At 42.1% G+C, this 18,991-nt stretch overlaps 4 protein-coding genes across 4 annotated transcripts; 2 read left to right on the top strand and 2 right to left on the bottom strand.

Moving 5' to 3' along the window:
* Positions 1–423: 423 nt before the first annotated feature.
* LOC130070512 (uncharacterized) lies at positions 424–3,539 on the bottom strand. The gene is made up of 5 exons (XM_056234926.1): positions 3,386–3,539; positions 2,501–3,083; positions 1,284–1,403; positions 986–1,110; positions 424–743 (listed from the first exon to the last, which is right to left on the bottom strand). The coding sequence occupies exons 1-5, from the start codon at positions 3,462–3,464 to the stop codon at positions 424–426; spliced, it is 1,227 nt and encodes a 408-aa protein (XP_056090901.1). The 5' UTR covers positions 3,465–3,539.
* Positions 3,468–9,946, bottom strand: LOC130070511 (uncharacterized). The gene is made up of 3 exons (XM_056234925.1): positions 9,791–9,946; positions 5,006–6,259; positions 3,468–3,472 (listed from the first exon to the last, which is right to left on the bottom strand). The coding sequence occupies exons 1-3, from the start codon at positions 9,867–9,869 to the stop codon at positions 3,468–3,470; spliced, it is 1,338 nt and encodes a 445-aa protein (XP_056090900.1). The 5' UTR covers positions 9,870–9,946.
* A 2,543-nt stretch (positions 9,947–12,489) lies between these two features.
* LOC130070521 (uncharacterized) lies at positions 12,490–15,774 on the top strand. Its single transcript, XM_056234938.1, has 2 exons — positions 12,490–12,916; positions 13,185–15,774. Exons 1-2 carry the CDS (start codon positions 12,850–12,852, stop codon positions 15,692–15,694), a joined length of 2,577 nt encoding a protein of 858 aa, XP_056090913.1. The 5' UTR covers positions 12,490–12,849; the 3' UTR covers positions 15,695–15,774.
* Positions 15,675–17,801, top strand: LOC130070523 (uncharacterized). Its single transcript, XM_056234941.1, has 2 exons — positions 15,675–17,352; positions 17,517–17,801. Exons 1-2 carry the CDS (start codon positions 15,755–15,757, stop codon positions 17,752–17,754), a joined length of 1,836 nt encoding a protein of 611 aa, XP_056090916.1. The 5' UTR covers positions 15,675–15,754; the 3' UTR covers positions 17,755–17,801.
* Positions 17,802–18,991: the final 1,190 nt, after the last annotated feature.

Below are 18,991 nucleotides of genomic sequence, written 5' to 3'. Positions count from 1 at the left end.
TTAGTGAGAAGAGCGGAATTTCTTGAGTGGAAAGCTTCTAGGAGGGATCGAGGATGTAGTCTCTGGGAACCCATGATCGTTCTTCAGGTCCATAACCCTCCCAATCTACTAAGTATTCTAGAATGCCACCACGGCGCCAGGAGTCCAGGATCTCGTGCACCTGGTATTTTGCGCTGTCCTCGAGGATTGACAGAAAGGGGGGGAAGGGGGGCCAGGCTCTGGGGAAACAGAAACGAGAGAGTGATGAGGTTTGAGAAGGGAAACATGGAAGGATGAATTCTGCAATGTGAAGTGAGTTTGAGATGGTCTGATGATGGTAAAGGGGCCAATATATCTAGGACTAAGCTTCTTGAAGGGCAGGCACATCCTGATGTCCCGGGTTGACAGCCAGACCTTCTGACCAGGTTGGTTGGAGGGAGTCTCTCATCGAAGGTCGGCTGTCATACTGCGCCGGCGCACTGCTTGTTGAAGCTGGTGGTGAGCTGCGTCCCAGATCCTCTCGGAACCAGTAGTCGACCGCTGGGACGTTGGATGGTTCACCCGACCATAGGAACAACGGTGGCTGGTAACCGAGTATGCACTGGAAGGGAGTGAGTCCAGTAGACGGTCCTCCAGACTAGGAACTGGTTCCAAGAGTTCTGGTTGCCCTGGCAGAAGGTTCATAGGAAATGGCCAATCTCCTGGATCTTCCTCTCCGTCTGCCCGTTCGACTGGGGATGGTACCCGGAGGCTTACGGTCACACCTAGGAAGGAGAAGAATGCTTTCCATTCCCTGGATATAAACTTAGGTCCGTGGTCTGAAACGATGTCTTCGGCATAAGGGTCGTCCAGTCACCGACTGGACCTGGTAGAAGGTCTGGGTTGCAGTCATCGGGAGGTTAAGTTGAACGGATTGTTCACCCAAAAATGAAATTTAGCCCATTATTTACTCACCCTGAAGCCATCCAAGGTGTATATGACATTCAACGAACACTGTATCCGTTACACTCCTCTGCCGAGCCAGAGAAGGGCGCTGGTTTGGCCATGGGACTGGCGATCGTGGTCGGGGAAGAAGTGGTGGTGACAGCTGGGGTGATGGGATCAACGTTGTCCTGAAGTGGTTCTGGTGAGCTTATTGTGGTCCAGTCTTCTGTTATGGAAACAGACTCAGGAGAGGAAGATGGAAGTTAACAGGATGTTGATTGACAATAATGAGCAGAATAGCTTCAAACAGGTAGGAGTGATAAGCTCAATGATAATCTGGAGAGCGGGATACTGGCGGTGAATGAAATGTTCCTTCTTACAGGTATGATGACTGGTAGATGAAGAGATGGATGACAGAGCTGATGCCCACAGGTGGGAACGGAGACACAGAGGAACGATGAACTCTGGAGAGGGATACAGGGGAGAGAGACGAGGTAACACTGGAGAGGAGATGGAAGAAGTTCGCTAGAGATATCTGTATGATCGCAGGAGGAAACAAGGTAAGTGTCTACTTCATGTAGAAACAAGACCAGACAATGAGCTACACTTAATGCAAAGCAATATTTTTAGATGTTTAATAGAAGTTTTGATCCAGAGTTTAGTAACAATTATAATTTAGTCACTGTTTGTGACTTGAACTGATGCAGTCAGCTTTCTCCAAATTACTATTACTATTAACAGTAATGCTACATAAAACAAGTAAGAACTGACAAAGCTTTCCACAACTGCTTTAAGAAAACTCATCATCAGCCCTAAAATAAGAAAGACTGAACCAATGAGCACACAACCACATGAAATAAACAGTGTAAGAGCTGATAAACCGATCACTTTTTTTAGAGTTTCACTCTTTAAATCCCAATATGCCATTGTAAACCATAATATTAGCAGCATTATTGTCATCTTAACACCAAGTAGAGCAAACACAGTCACAAACCCCATTGAAAGTGACGCTCCAATGGTACAACACAGAAATGACCCAAGCAAAAAGACTGGAGATTCACGACTAATCGTTTCATTGTGAAATATGAAAGCATAAGCCCCGGCTGCGACTCCAGGAGCCGCGTGACACGCGATGAGCACATCTGACCACGACCTGACGCTGATGATTGTCCCAAAGATCAGAGATGAACCAAGAATAAATGGTACAGATATAATTGCTATCGACATAAGTATTAGAGGAATGAAAATACATGCTATCAAAAGCCCTATGCTGTCTCTGAAGTTTTGACCACTGCTACTTCTGTTAACATTAAAATCCTTTTCTCTGCTGTCTATTGTAAATATTGTTGCTAGTGATGTTATCAAGGCCAAATTTAGCGGTATAGCAACATCTGGATTCAGAACATGTCTGAGATAGACCATAAACAATACAAGCGCTGCAAATATTGCCCCAAAAATCAACATTTCGTCAGTTCCTTCAGTGTAAACAACAAGAGCTGTAAATGAAACAAGGGAAATCCATCCTATGTGTCCAGCTGCTCCTCCTAAAGTGTCATATATTACTGACAAGAGCTGATTTTCTTCATGCACATCTTGCCTTGTCTCTTCTGTTTTTAACGTTTGTGTCAATACCGAGTAAAACCCGTGAGCATTGAGCTGAACTAGCTTGTGTATTTCCGCTACGAGAGCTGCTGTTTGAGCAGGTTTGGGTTCAGAGTCTCTGATCATGTGAAATCTGCCTCCACATGCGTTGATCATTTCTCCAGCGATCCCTCTGGACGCTCCTGTCAAACGTTCCTGGTGATTTTGCTGCAGAAGAACAATGCAGTGCTGAAGAACTTCTGCTCCCAGCAGATCCTGGACTCGTTTCACAACATCACACTCTTCTGATTCTTGATCTTCCAGATTCAGGAGCATTAAAACGGCGTGAGGTCCAGGAGCCGAGAGAACCAGCGCTGTTGTGAAGCTCTGTCTCGCTGTGTCGTCCTCACAGAGGTTTGGTCCAGTGACCAGCATCATTCTACGACCCTCGTCTGTCATTACTGGAGTCTTTACAATCTCTCTGTCCTCCTGTCCACCGGCTTTCCTTCCTGACAGAATCTCTGCAGCGCTGAACCTGGAGTCGCCTCGCATTCCCACTATCAGGATCCTCACTTCATCATCATCATCATCATGAGAAGCTGAAAGAGAAAGTTAAAGATGAAAATATCAGAAAGTATTATTTCAAAATATATCACTGACTTACATTAGGCCTAAAAATTACCACCCTGAATGCATGGTGTCCACTACAGTGATAAGATTTATTTTCAGTTAGCGAAAGTAAACTACAACAAATGATAATTTAAACAAAATTATGCACAAGCCAGATTTTCTTTTTCAGAAAAGAGAGAGAAAGAGAGAGACACGTGTGATTTAATAATGCATGTATCAGAACAGTAAAGAGCAGATATACATTTACATGACATTATCATTTGAACATTACCTTTAACATGTATAGATGTGATGTGAAATGCAAGGATCAGTGTCAAGAGCAACTTTGGTTCTGTCCTGTTTAGTTTCATTTTTCAACCTGGAGAGTAAAGCCATTGTTAATCTGTGAATTTAAAATGTGATCTTACTATATAACCCAAACTATAAAGCACTTACAGTACGATCGCTTCATTTAAAAACACTGACAGTGAAGTTGAGTCCTGTTTGCTTGCTTTCACTTTTGATACTCGTGATTCACCAGGTATATTTAGCAGGGAGTCGTATGTCGACTCATAATGAGTAATGAATATAATGCAACCAAAGTCAAACAGCTTGGGAGAGATGAGTTTTGAAACAGCATTTTTACTGAGTTTATTATACAACACATATCAAAGCCATTATCAAAACCGAAAGCACGGGAAGAATAGACAAGTTTAATATACACACAAACCAACCAGAAAATTCATTTCACCCACGCGGCATATTTCCTAACCAATCATATTTCCTGTTTCAGCTCAAGGGGCGGGGCTTGAGAGTCGCTGTCAATCACTGGCGTCCAACCGAACTCTTGACTGTTGAACGCGCGTCAGAACAATACTGCGGTAACCTGCTAAAATATTACTGAAATACCTTTGTTTGACTATACATTTTGTCGTATTATGACTGGGGAACACCGTCACTTGCAATATTTTGCCAGTGTTGTCGTGTATTTTGTGATACATGTTTATAATCAGAACTAGTAGCGATGACGATTCGCTAATGAATGACTCTTTTGAGTCGGTTCTTTTTGAGTAGTAAAAGGATCTGTATGTTTGGTGATTCAATCTTAATCATTCGGATAGCTCACTCACGAACTGAATCATTTGTAACAGGTTCTCAACTGTTGAACAAAAATGGAATATTTACCTTATACAATCCATTACAATCCAAGCAGCGATGAAGGTAATTTTTTTATTAAGTTCAACGTCTACATGACTATGAATGACATTTACAGGTAAAGACATTTTCAAACCAAATAGTTTCAGTACATGAAAGCATTTAAAATACCATGACATTTTTTGGACATATAGGCCTACATCAATACCATGCTACCAGAATAATCAGGCGATCAATTATTACCAAACCACAGCATTGCCATTTCTGTATATTACTGCCACATAGTCTTTTTTAAAATAACTTTTTTTGCATAATGTCTTTGCTGGTGTTGTAAAATTATAACACATCACTATTATTAGCCATTTTATGGTCAATAGCTTCTTTCCTGTTATATTTACGAATGTAAAATATATATGTATTTGTTGTGTCTATATTATATAAACACAAACACACACACGTTGTCATTTTGTGTTGTTGTTGCTGTTGCTTCTCGAAATTAATAATCCTCCTACAAATAATGCTACATAAAACCAGTAAGAACTGACTAAGCTTTCTATAAGCACTTTGAGAAAACTCATCATCGGCCCTAAAATAAGAAAGACTGAACCAATGAGCACACAACCACATGGAAAAAACAGTGTAAGAAAAGTAAAACCGATCACTTTTTTTAGAGTTTCACTACTAAAAAGTTTCACATCTAATAGCCAATATGCCATTGTTAGCCCTGATAATAGCAGGATTATTGTCTGCTTCACACCAAGTAGAGCAAACACAGTCACAAACCCCATTGAAAGTGTCTCCCCAGTGGTACAACACAGAAATGACCCGAACACAAAGACTAGATATTCACGACTCTTCTTTTCATTGTGAAATATGAAAGCATAAGCCCCGGCTGCGACTCCAGGAGCCGCGTGACACGTGATGAGCACATCTGACCACGACCTGACGCTGATGATTGTCCCAAAGACCAGAGATGAACCCAGAACAAATGGTATGGACATTTCTGTATTTCTTATGAAATCCCCAATGATATTTACTATGATATCTCTGAAGTTTGAATCACTGATAATTCTGCTTAACTTAAACCCTTCGATTTCTCTGCGGTCTCTTGTAAATATTGTTGCTAGTGATGTCATCAAGGCCAAATTTAGCGGTATAGCAACATCTGGATTCAGAACATGTCTGAGATAGACCATAAACACCACAAGTACTGCAAATATTGCCCCAAAATTCAACATTTTGTCATTTCCTTCAGTGTAAACAACAAGAGCGGTAAATGAAACCAGGGAAATCCATCCTATGTGTCCAGCTGCTCCTCCTAAAGTGTCATATATTACTGACAAGAGCTGATTTTCTTTATTTACATTTTGACTGTCCTTTTCTGTAAGGATTGTCTCTATTTCTTGTAGTTTTTTCAAAAGCTCCAGCCTTTCTGAATGTAACTGTTGTTTCTCATTCAATCCCGAGTAAAACCCGTGAGCATTGAGCTGAACTAGCTTGTGTATTTCCGCTACGAGAGCTGCTGTTTGAGCAGGTTTGGGATCAGAGTCTCTGATCATGTGAAATCTGCCTCCACATGCGTTGATCATTTCTCCAGCGATCCCTCTGGACGCTCCTGTCAAACGTTCCTGGTGATTTTGCTGCAGAAGAACAATGCAGTGCTGAAGAACTTCTGCTCCCAGCAGATCCTGGACTCGTTTCACAACATCACACTCTTCTGATTCTTGATCTTCCAGATTCAGGAGCATTAAAACGGCGTGAGGTCCAGGAGCCGAGAGAACCAGCGCTGTTGTGAAGCTCTGTCTCGCTGTGTCGTCCTCACAGAGGTTTGGTCCAGTGACCAGCATCATTCTACGACCCTCGTCTGTCATTACTGGAGTCTTTACAATCTCTCTGTCCTCCTGTCCACCGGCTTTCCTTCCTGACAGAATCTCTGCAGCGCTGAACCTGGAGTCGCCTCGCATTCCCACTATCAGGATCCTCACTTCATCATCATCATCATCATGAGAAGCTGGAAGAGAAGTTAAAAATGAAAATATCAGAACGTATTATTTGAATTAAAGGTGAATGATCTACTAACTTTACAGTGGTTGGTCAAGTAAGCCATTTTTGGTTTGACCCTCTAATGCTTGTATTTGTGGTTAAAAGGACATATTTGCTTACCTACAAAATATCACTGACTTACAATAGCCCTACATTACAACCCTGATAGTCCGTGAGGCAAACCCCCTAATTTCAGAAATTTGTCTCATAAGAAGGCACCAATGCTACTCTTTTTTATTCACCAGAGGGATGTCCCTGGACCACAAAAATGCATGATAGCAATTCTTAGTGGGTAGCTTAAGGTAAAAAAATTGCCAATTTTATGTTTGACCCCCCAAACATTTGGCAAATTCCATTTAAGGTCGGTTATTTCTATAATTCATTATTTTTGGTACCAAAACATTCATACTTGGTGATATCTAGGTTGGAATTTTGTCGACATTTTAACTTGTTTAAAAAATATTGTTATTGTGATTATTTTTTTTGCAGAAAACATAGTGGTGTACAGCTTTAACTCATTGTTTTAAACTTAAGACCAGTCTGTAAATGCCTTCGTTTAACAGGTAAGAATGAATTTTGCAATGAGGGCGTGGCTATCAAACAAACGCTCTCTGGCTATTCAGCGACTCGCAAGCTCGTTTAGAGCGGGGACCAAGAGTCCCCACAGAACCTTTCTGAGGATGCTAGGCCTCATGGCCTCTGCTTCATAAATACGTCCACAGAGTATGCTACACATACTGCAGTACTGGCTAAAACCACAGGTTTCCCCCCAATCATGGCGCTAAAGCCATCTCTATATCAGGGTAAACCACGGCTGCACCAGAGCCCTGGTCGAAACCCAGTCTCTTGGAGTCAGGGGTGAGCTTGGACCAGCACGGAGGGACGGTTTCATATCAACTGCCTAGAATTTATGGTGGTTTTAAAACCTTTCTACCACGTTTGTCAGGTCACCATGTCCTGGTCCACACAGACAACACAACAGTAGTGTCCTATATAAACTCCCGGGGGGGGGTTGAGATGACTGTACGAACTGGCCAGAAGTCTCCTCTTATGGGCAGAAAACAACCTGCGCTCGCTGAGAGCAACGCATGTTCCACGGAAACTGAACCAGGAAGCAGATATGCTGTCCCGGGGCAATGTGTCCCCAGGGGAATGGACCCTCCATCCCCAAACAGTTCAAATTATCTGGAGTGTTTTCAGGAGGGCAGAGGGCAAATTCTTTGCCTCCAAAGACAACTCTCACTGCCCAATATTTTTCTCGAAAAGCAGGAATGCGCTGGCCCACGAATGGCCCAGCCTTCCCCTGTATGCCTTTCCTCCAGTCTTGCTCCTCCCTCAGGTCATAAAGAGGATCAGGGAGGGCAGACACTCAGTCCTACTAGTGGCCCCTCTCCGGCGGACCCAACCTTGGTTCCCCGAGTTGATTCTGCTGCTCACAGCAGCCCCATGGCCAATACCCATGAGGAAAGACCTAGGCGAACAGGAAGATTTGGAACCCCCCGTCCCAAACTATGGGCCCTCAATGTGTGGCCCCTCGACGGGAGCTAGTGGAGCTCCCAGCAAGTGTCCTGAGCACAATCAATGAGGCTAGAGCTCCATCCACAAAGACGCCTCTATGCTCTTAAGTAGTCTGTGTTCTCTGGCTGGTGCTCAGCAAGAAACCAGGACCCAAACCTATGTGAGGTGTCACTGATACTTTTCTCCAAACTCATTCAACCCTGTTTAAAGCACAAGTGATCACTCTCTCTGCACTTCCCACATCGGAAGATGAGCAGCAATTACACCTACTCTGCCCGGTACAGACGCTCCGCTCAGTACAAACAGTCAGAGCAGCTCTTTATCTCTTAAACCAGCAGCCATATCACCCTGTAGCCCAAGACTGGTTGCCCACTGAAGCTAAGCAGGGCTGAGCCTGGTTAGTACCTGGATGGGAGATCTCCTGAGAAAACCAGGTTGCTGCTGGAAGAGGTGTTAGTGAGGCCAGCAGGGGGCGCTCACCCTGTGGTCTGTGTGGGTCCTAACGCCCCAGTATAGTGACGGGGACACTATACTGTTAAAGAGCACCGTCCTTTGGATCAGACGTTAAACCGAGGTCATGACTCTCTGTGGTCATTAAAAATCCCAGGATGTCTTTCGAAAGAGTATGGGTGTAACCCCGGCATCCTGGCCAAATTTGCCCAGTGGCCTCTGTCCATCATGACCTCCTAATCATCCCCATATATATATACACTGATTGGCTTCATCACTCTGTCTCCTCTCCACCAGTAAGCTGGTGTGTGGTGGGCGTTCTGGCGCAATATGGCTGCCGTCACATCATCCAAGTGGATGCTGCATATTGGTGGTGGTTGAGGAGATTCCCGCTTCCATGTGAAGCGCTTTGAGTGCCTAGAAAAGCGCTATATAAATGTAATGAATTATTATTATTATTATTTATGAGCTTCGGTGGTCGCACAGTGCTTGATCATAAAGCAAAGATTATGCCGATGGCTGGTGGATGCTATGGCTTTAGTATATGCCTCTATGGGCCTACAATGCCCCATAGGCATCACAGCTCCCTCCACTAGAGGCATGGCCTCCTCCTGGGCATGGTCCAGTGGAGTATCTATTGGCGATATATGTATAGTGGCCGGCTGGTCCTCGCAGTCCATCTACGCCAGGTTTTATAACTTGGAAGTCCCTGCACTGCAGGCACATATCCTTTCTGTGTGATGAAGTCAGCCTCAGTGAGCCAGGCCCATCATAATTAGGGCTTTTGCCCGTTCAACACGTCATGCCAAAAGGCCCTTGCTTCGGACCCTTATGCAAGCATCCTGACATCAGAAGATGTCGTTGCTCCTATCATAGCACAGCGTGATTGGGTTGGTTCCCCATAGCGTATAGCTACGCAACACATATGACCGTTCGAAGGGAGATATATTGAACCATATTTGCACAAAATATTATTTTGTGTTAATATAATTCCAAAATTGTGTTATATTTTCCTTATTTTGTTGTATATTTTCTGTCCTAAAGAGCATATATATTTTATTTTATTTTTAATTTCACAGTGATATCTCATCATAAAAGAAAAGATCTAAAGCAATAGATATGTCAATATAACAGTTTATCAATGTTGAGATTTAGTTTGCATAATTAGAATTTTTCAGCACAATTAAATGTAAAATTGGTATTTTTCATACTTAAGGCTTAAGCTACCTACATGGCACTGCTATCATGCATTTTTGTGGTCAGGGGGCATGCCTGTTTTGAAAAATAACCATTAGAATTGGTGCCCTTTTTGATACCAATTTTCTCCCCGCCTCACGGACTATGAATGCATGGTGTCCACTAAAGTGGTCAGATTTATTTTCAGTTATCAAAAGTAAGCTACAAAATTCTGCACAAGACTGATTTTTTTTTTTTTCAGAAAAAGAGAGAGAGAGACACGTGTGATTTAATAATGCATCAGAACAGTAAAGAGCAGATATACATTTACATGACATTGTCATTTGTACATTACCTTCAACATGTATAGATGTGATGTGAAATGCAAGGATCAGTGTGAAGAGCCATTTCAGTTCTGTCCTGTTTAGTTTCATTTTTCAACCTGGAGAGTAAAGCGACCGTTAATCTGTGTTTTTAAAATGTGATCTTACGATAAAACCCAAACTATAAAGCACATACTTACAGTACGATCGCTTCATTTAACCGCACCGACAGTGAAGTTGAATCCTGTTTCTTTGCTTTCACTTTTGACATCTCACTTCCTATTTCCTGTAATCAAAGCAGTGTTTTGCTACTTCGATACTTTCGCAGTCAGAACTAGTTCTGTTTTGTCCTAGGATGTCCATCCTGAGGTGACTAGAGAGTATGTCAGTTCTTTTTCTATTGAAGAATTGTTTGTTGAATGGTCTTTTCAAGTATAAATTGTACATGTACGTATATGAATTTTACAGTGACATTGAGTGTATATAGATATGTCCCCTTTTAATAAATAACTTATTGGTTTTTCAGGTAGATTTCCATATATGTATATAAAAAAAGAAAAGGTCAAGTTTATTCTTCATTTCCAAGATCAAGGAGTCATCGCCACATTCTCTCAGCTGTGATCAAATCCCACCAACTTCTCAATTTAGCCTGTTTATTTATGAATTGAATGTGTGTAGCTTCTGTTATATTGTCAACATTTAGACATTTCACTTCAGCTAACCCAAAGGGCTGATCTTCAGTTACTTTAGTGTCAGGGCACCAAGGTACGGCACCACAGGGTGTATAACAAACCCAGTATGTGACACATCTACTCTACAAAAGTCACTGTACTGCTGTAAGACTTCTGGCTCGAGGTCAATATCCACTTTCATGGGAGATGTTATGGAAGCAGACTCAGGAGAGGAAGTTAACAGGATGTTTATTGACAATGAGCGGAATAGCAGTAAACGGGTACGTGAGAAGTTCAAAGATAATCTGGAGAGCGGGATATTATATGTAACGAATTATTATTATTATTATTATATTGGCGGTGATTGTAATGTTCCTTCTTACAGGGGGTGAAGAGATGGATGACAGCTGATGCACACAGACGTGGAGAAAGTACACAACTTCCGGTAACACTTTATATTACGACCCGCAAACAACTGCGTAAGTAAACCGAAATTACGGTGTATTAGGCGGTGGGCCGGACCTCGAAATTACGAATTTAATACTTACCTCACAGCTGTGTAAGTCTTTTTTTGCTGAGGTCATGTAATAAAATCGTATAAGTACTACAGACATTGTTTCCAACTTTGTTGTTTGCACATTTGACGCAAAATGTCCTTACAAATTCTTACTTTTTTAAACCGGCAAATAAGCAGGAGTACTAATCATAACGTTAGAAAACCTCCCGTTTCCTTGACAACCAATGTAAATAATGAACACAGATGACCAGGAAGCTGCGTTCTTGAAATTACAATTTTGCTGTAAATCATTAAACATTTAATTTTAGTTCTGTAGTTCAGTAATACTGAGGTAAAAATGAGGTGTTTTATCCATTTAGCCTCAAATGTAAAAAGCCCTGTAACCCCCTTTTCCCAGACAAGTTGGGCAAAGTTTGTTCAATGTACACATTTATGGGTGAACCTGCAAACCACAGAGAGTACAGTAGCTGAAAAGGCCGTATTGGCATTTAACTTAAATTCCGAAGACGTCCAAGATGTGCCGGCTAATGTTGGATTTCATAGAGAATGCTACATGCGCTTCACCAACAAAGAACACATAAGAAGAGCACGTAAGAAGATAGAAAAGGCAGCTAACAAAAGTGAAGGTTTGTATCAAATGTATAATTTTTATATAAAATAAATACAACTTCAAGACAGTAGTGTGAAAGTAGTTGTCCAGCTGGAAATCCGATTAAATTTGAGCAAGCAGTGGCTGCTCTGTGTAATTTATACCCCTAGCTGCGCCAGAAACGCCTCCTATTCCCACAACGTCACACAGCCAATCAGAATTAAGGTTTCTACCCCAATTTGGTTTATGGCCTGGACTCTGGGCTATTCCGAAATGTTATCTATCTAGTATATCAGTTATTCATTAACATTGACATACTGACTGCAAGTACACTGTATTATAGTAGGGATAGGCATTTAAAGAAAAAATAATATTCGATGATCGCTGGGTAGGCTATTACTCGAAAATCGCACCCCTCCACCACACGCACACACCAGAGCATATGAGTAAAGCGGAGCGGTGTGACGCTTAAATATAAGTTAAAAAACTTAAACATACGTTTCATTTATATACGTTTAACCCCTTACTAGTCAGACCCATTTTTGGCAAGTGCTGCATAAATGACATACCCAAAATAAAAAGGTTGCTGCTCAGAAGTCATTCTGAATAGACACATAACCAACATATATTTAGAAAGCCAACCCTTGAGAATTTACATTTCAAGACTCAAAATTAACCAGACTGTTATTAATATTGAGATATATAAGCTCAAACATAGAAACAAAACCAACAAATATTAAGAATATATTTATAAAATGTATAAAAATATTATGTGAATTTAGGATTGCAACTTATAACCACAACTAAAACATGGGGATATTTTAAAGACAATCATCCCGCACATCCTATTCAATATTCTATAATAAAATCAACTAATCAAATATTCGAAAATCGTGACTCATCCCTAATTAATATAGTATTTCAGTGCAAGTGGATGACATGACAAGTAGTACAATATATGTGTAAGTGGGGTCAAATGTTCATAGCAAATTTAAAAATAAAAAAAATAAACCAATGTAGCAGCATCATAGTGTAAACTACCAGTGTATTTGTGCAAGAGTCAATCAGTTGCCCTTAGGTTATTGGAGGGTGGGGGTGGAAGGAAGAGGCTCTCTATGATTCCCCAATAGAAAGTTAAGAGGATGGATTTTTGGGAGATGAGCCTTCCTCAACTGTGGGAGGAAGTGCAGAGGTTTTTGGACTTTCTTGGCCAGGTTCTGTTGGTGGTGTCGATAGATCAAGATGGGTCATCTGTGATGTGGATACTAGCAACTCCGTGATCTTGACCTGCTCCATCATGGTGCTGTTGATGTGATGAATGTCAACGATCACCTCTGTAGTCATTTGGGTGTGGAGAGATATGATGTTGTCCTGTCGGTGTGTTAGATAAACAACTGAATTATATTCCGATAAATAAACACAGAAAGCACACATTACTAGATAATTTTAAATCACATTTTTCATCTTGACATTTGTATTAAGATGCTAACCATCTTAAACGAGCTTGACAAGACTACTGCAGTTCTGACCACAAATAATTTTGTTAAATAGCTCAAAAACAGCCATCTTTAAATAAAATATTTTTCCACCATATTCCATCTTATACCTGTTCTGTTATGTAGGTGAAGCCCAACCACTGACAGATGTAGCTGAACCACTGCCGTTCAATGATGAGAGTGTCTCCAAGGTCCGGATTCTGCGCTCTGCATTGGATGATGGCCCCGAACAAAGGAGAGCATCTCATCTACTCCCAGCTAGATGCCTAATATGCAGGAAGAATCAGTATGTTATTGACAGTCACAGAAAAAGGAAAAAAGAAAAGCTTTCAAAATGTGAGACACTGACAGCAGGTAACTTGCTTTTTGCGGCAGAGGACAAGATGGATGAGAGGGTTCTCATCCATATCCGTGGGAGAGACCTTGTTGCCTCAGAGGCCATGTATCATCAAAGCTGTTACAAACGCTACACATCTTATCTTTATAAAAAACACACTCAAGGTTCTGAAGACAACCCATATCAGGCAGGCTACGACCATTTCTGTCAGTCAGTGGTGGAAGAGAGGCTATTGAAGAAGCGCGAAGTTCTCAGGCTGTCCCGGCTAAATGAGCTTTTCAAGGCAATAGTTAAGGAAAGAGAGGGCACTGACATTTCAGCATACACAGTCTGTCGTTTAAAGGCTAGGCTTCAAAAGTCACATCCTTGCCTAAAGTTTTTGAAGTCATCAAAAAATTATTTAGTGTTTGTTGAAGACTTGTGTGCTGAGGAGATTATCCCTGATGTAGCAACACAGCAGTCATCATCATCAGACCAAAGTGATGACGACAATGAGGATGACACTGAGCCAAGCCGGGTTATGAAGGGGCAGACTTATGAGAGACTTCTGTATCATGCAGCCATGTCTCTCAAGGAGATCATACAGGAAAAATGCAAATGTACAGCTAAACTGCCATGGCCACCAACAGCCCAAGACCTAAACATTGATACTGCCTTGAGAATGATACCACCCCAGTTGTACAATGTTATTGCTTGGATAACAGGTACAACTTCAGAGTTTCAATCCGGTGTTCAGCATGTCAGTGTTGGTGTGGATGAGAAGCAGAAGATTGGGTCAATGTGCCAGGACATAATGAATCTTGCCATGAGAGGAAGGTGGCTCATGCCAAAGCATACTGCGCTAGCCATGGCGGTTAGGCATATGACTGGCTCAGCACAGGTAATTGGGATTTTGAATGGTCTTGGGCACTGTAGCTCACACTCCCAAGTGCTTGAACATGACACTGCTCTCGCAGAGCTGCAGCTTGAAAGAGGTGATACATACATCCCACCAAGCATTGTACCTGAAATCTCTGCAACCCTTGTTTGGGACAACAATGACTTTGGTGAGGAAACGCTGTCAGGAAAGGGCACAACGCATAACACCAACGGCATCATAATTCAGAAGCCCACCTCCAGTGATGTACTTACCTCAGAATTTGTATCGCTGCAGAAAAGCAGGAAAAGGTCCCTTAAAACTCCTCCTATCCAAATTGACATCTTTACAAGAGGAAAAAGGGCCGGTCCAGAATGTTTTAGGTCTAGAATTGAAGTTGGATGTGAGATCTGCATTCCTGTGCAGGCAACAGCAAGGACAATGGACAGTGCTTACTTCTTCATGAAGACCCAAGAAGTCCAAAGAAGTGTTCTTCCTGGATGGACTGGCTACAATACACTGCTGCAGAGAGGTGCAATTCCACCACAATCAAACATCGGTTACCTGCCTGTCATTGATGCCAGTCCAACCGACTTAAACACGGTGCACACTATCCTTACGCGTTCCATAGCTATAGCAGACAAACTAAAGCTGAGCGAAATTGTGTTAGTAATGGATCAGGCCATATACTCGAAAGCCCAAGAGATTCGTTGGACAAACAAAACATTTCAGGAACGTCTCGTCCTTCGAATGGGGGAATTTCACACAGCCATGGCGTACCTGGCCTGTATTGGGAAGCGATTTGGGGATGCAGGATTTCAGGATGTCATGATAGAAGCTGAAGTTGTTGCTGCAGGATCTGTGGAGGGAGTCATATCTGGACATCAATACAATCGAAGCATGCGTGTACACAAGTTAATGTGTGAAGCCCTACAGAGACTTCGCTGGCAGGCATACCTGGACATTCTTCCAGAAGATGGACGTGAAGCTGCTGTCAAGACTGCTGTTGGTCTGCAGACAGCTTTCCCTGGTGAAGAATTTGATGATCTGGTAATGTCTGAGAACTTTCAAAAAGTAATGAAAGGGTATGAAGATTTCATTAAAGACAACACCACCAACAAGACATTCCACTTTTGGTGCACATACATTGCAATGGTAGAAGATCTTCTCCTCTTCATCAGAGGAACACGAGAGGCAAACTGGAGTCTCCACCTATCAAGTGTGCGTTCCATTATGCCATGGTTCTTCTGTTATGACAGGATCAACTATGCCCGCTACCTGTCAACGTACTGGATGGAAATGGTCAGTTTAGGGTACACTCATCCAAACATAAACCACCAGCTCCAATCCGGGGATTTTGTCGCCCAAAGACAGCAAACATATGGCTTTGCTTACACCGCATGTGATCAAGTCATCGAACAAACAGCAAACCGTGACTCCAAAACTAAAGGTGGACTGACTGGGTTTTAACTTAACAAAGGTGCGGTTCATAGATGGACACTCACACATCATGAACGTGCAGCTATCAGTATGGAGTGCAAAGACATGGCCGGGCACAGCCCCACAACAAAACAACGAGCTGAACTTGATGACACGCGCAGAGAACGTGATGAGAGGGATGTAAAAAACATCATATCCACCATTCAGAACATGATAAATCCATTTGATCCTTCCATTGATCGAGAGGTCCTTTACCATATAACATCTGGACATGTTGCATCAGAGTTGATTTTTAATGATTTGAATGAAGCAAAAGAGAGAGGAGAGAAAGCCTTCTTAGAATTATGCGAAAAGAGGCTTCAAAGTAATGAGGTATGCATTTATCAGCCCATAAAAAAAATGAAGCTCAAGACCTTCAAAGACACTGCAACTACAACAGTGACAAAAGCAAAAGGTAGAGAGATATCCCTAAAAGCAGACTGTGATCTTTTTGCCAGATTAATTGTAGTTGGGACCTCAAGAAAAATTGACATGAGTGAGATGCTTGTACATAGTTTAGGGCCCTTACCTGCCGCACTAGCTCATTTTGATGGCTCTCTGATGAAAACGGACAAAGCAAAGCTGTTGCATTTCCTGGAAGCTGTTGTAAACCCACCAGCAACAGTGGACAACGTTCCTGAAGGCTCCACGTGGGTGTGGGATGCTATGGCACTTGTACAAGCGATGAAACCCCAACCAACTTTCGGGATGTTTGCTGACGGTGCTCTCAGGCTGATTGTCAGTGTGGCCAAAGCTAGCAAGTCCAAAGTAATCCATTTTGTACCAGACACCTACAAAGTCATTAGCATCAAGAATGCAGAACGAGACCGACGTGCAGTGAAGGGTTGTCAAATTACCAAAATATATTCTGAAAACCAAAGGACACCAAAGCAATGGGCAAAGTTCTTGGCATGTGGGGAAAATAAGGAAAATCTCCTACAATTTTTCTTTGATAGATGGTGTACATCTGGAGGGCACATGATTGAGGACCTGACTGTGATCGTTGCACATGGAGGAGAGTGCCATGCTCTTAAAAAAAACCCAGATACAACTGATTTGGAAGCCTTGCCAATGCCAGCGCTGTTCACGACACAGGAAGAAGCGGACACCAGACTACTGCTACACTGTGCTCATGCTGCCGATTATAGCAGGCATATTATTATCAGAAGTCCTGACACTGATGTGTTTGTACTGGCCCTCGCTTTCTACAAAGACATCGGAGCTCACCTGTATTTCCAGACGGGGAAAGGAGGAAATTCTCGCACAGTCGAAGTCCAGAAGATCCATGACCAGCTGGGAGCGATAGTCTGCGATGCGCTGATTGGTCTTCACTGTTTCACTGGTTGTGACACTGTCAGCTCCCTGTATGGCATAGGAAAGGTGAAGGCAGTGAAGGCACTCCTATCCAATCAAGAGCACTGCAACACATTCCAGAGAATAGGCAGAACTTTCACTGTGACCCCAGACCTCTATGAAGCAGTGGAGGCCTTCACATGCGAGCTATATGATGTAAAAGATGTCAAAAGTGTCAACCAGGCAAGGTGGCACATGTTTAAGTCTGGGAAATGTCTCGAAAGGAGCCTTCCTCCAAATCAAGACTCCCTTCAGCAGCACATTCAGCGTGCCAACTACCAGGCTGCAATACACAGGTACATGACCAAGAAACAGAAAAAGAATAAATGGTTTACAGCTAATATGTCATTCTAAAGATAACAAAATTAGAAACATAAAGATAATAAACAAAATAGAAACATAAAACTGATACAGTAGGTTAATAGGCCAAAGTAATGTTTTCATATTTTTCATTCTACAGGAGAAGTCTACAAAAACAACCTGACATACCCCCGCCGGTACAGCATGGATGGAGGATGGAGGGAGAATACCTGGTAGTGCACTGGATGACACTGCCCCCAGCACCACAGAGTGTCTTAGAGCTGGTGCACTGCCAATGCAAAACCCTTAAATGTGTGGGAGGGAACTGCACTTGCAAAAAGCATAAGCTACCATGCACAGAATTGTGTCATTGTATAAACTGTGACAATCAACCATAAATGGCTTATAACTCCATGACTACCACTATAAAGTTGATTTGAAATCATTTCTTTGTTTTTGCTTTGCACTCTTTTTTAGCTGATAATTAGTCTAGCTTACTTGTAGCCTAGGTAGCTTGCTGTAACCAATCCAACCTGGACATAAGTTAGCTACCTGTCAAATTATTTCCTGCTGTCTTCCCGTTTAAATATTTTCCCCTAATTATCCCGTATTTGAATACTCTTTGCTTAGTTCATTGTGTATGTACCGAATGATTATTTTGGATTAGCCTACGCAACATACCGTTAGACCTAGCTTTAACTTTACTGCTCCACTACCAACAATCTTTCGTGGCTACTGGCTACTGTTCTCATCAACGACAACGCATATATTCACGACGAAGTATAGCTTGCAGTCTTAAATACAACTTATATGAAAAGCATTAAGATATAGGGGTGTATAATCATAAAACAAATCTTACCTTGACGTTGTCTTGCCGAGACACACCGGTCTCTCCAGGTGGGTTGTAGACTCACTGACTCGAGTCACGCGAAGCCGGTTCAACGAATAACGTGATTGGCCAAATCAATTCAACAAGGTAACAACACAAGCGTTGATTGGATCTCCCTCCGGCCAACGTTTGTTATCAGCTAGCGAAATTAAATCTATTTTTATACTTTAATGTGCAACAATTGGCGTTGGAAACAATCGGTAATCTTTTTGTGAATTATTCATACAGACAAATAAAAAAAATGAGCCACACAGCTGCTGGGTAACAATCAAATCAAAAACTAAACGAGATAGACGGACTTGGCCCACCGCCTATATGTGTCTGTAATTATAGTGTACTTCTGTGTAGGTATAAGGGAACAATATATTAAGTTTTGGGTAATAAAGGGGTACAACCAGATATACAAGCAAATTATTTATAATGTAATTATTTTAAAACTAACAGGTACCTATTCTGTTGGCTATTTCAGGCAAAAATTGTACGTCTGTTGCATAGACTGTAAAAAAAGATGGACGACGCCCCTTCGCTCTTTTCCATTGGAGAGAACTGAAGCCGCCAGTGTCCCGATATGGCGCTGACATATTGGAATTTGAGTTTGCGCAGTAGCGTTTTCGGGAGCAGTCATGCGCAGTCGTGAGCAGGAAGCATAGACAGTATAAGAAGTGGACAGAGCCATCTCATTGGAACTCAGTTGAGACAGTTGAAGCCCATTTTTAGTGATTTCTGAGCACTTCCGTTCCTGACGC

Source organism: Rhinichthys klamathensis, unplaced genomic scaffold, assembly GCF_029890125.1.
Source record: "Rhinichthys klamathensis goyatoka isolate OS25496 unplaced genomic scaffold, OSU_Roscu_1.1 h1tg000409l_1, whole genome shotgun sequence".
Lineage (NCBI taxonomy): Eukaryota > Metazoa > Chordata > Actinopteri > Cypriniformes > Leuciscidae > Rhinichthys > Rhinichthys klamathensis.
The sequence above is the reverse complement of the archived record's forward strand: the minus strand, read 5'-3'. Positions and strand labels throughout refer to the sequence as shown.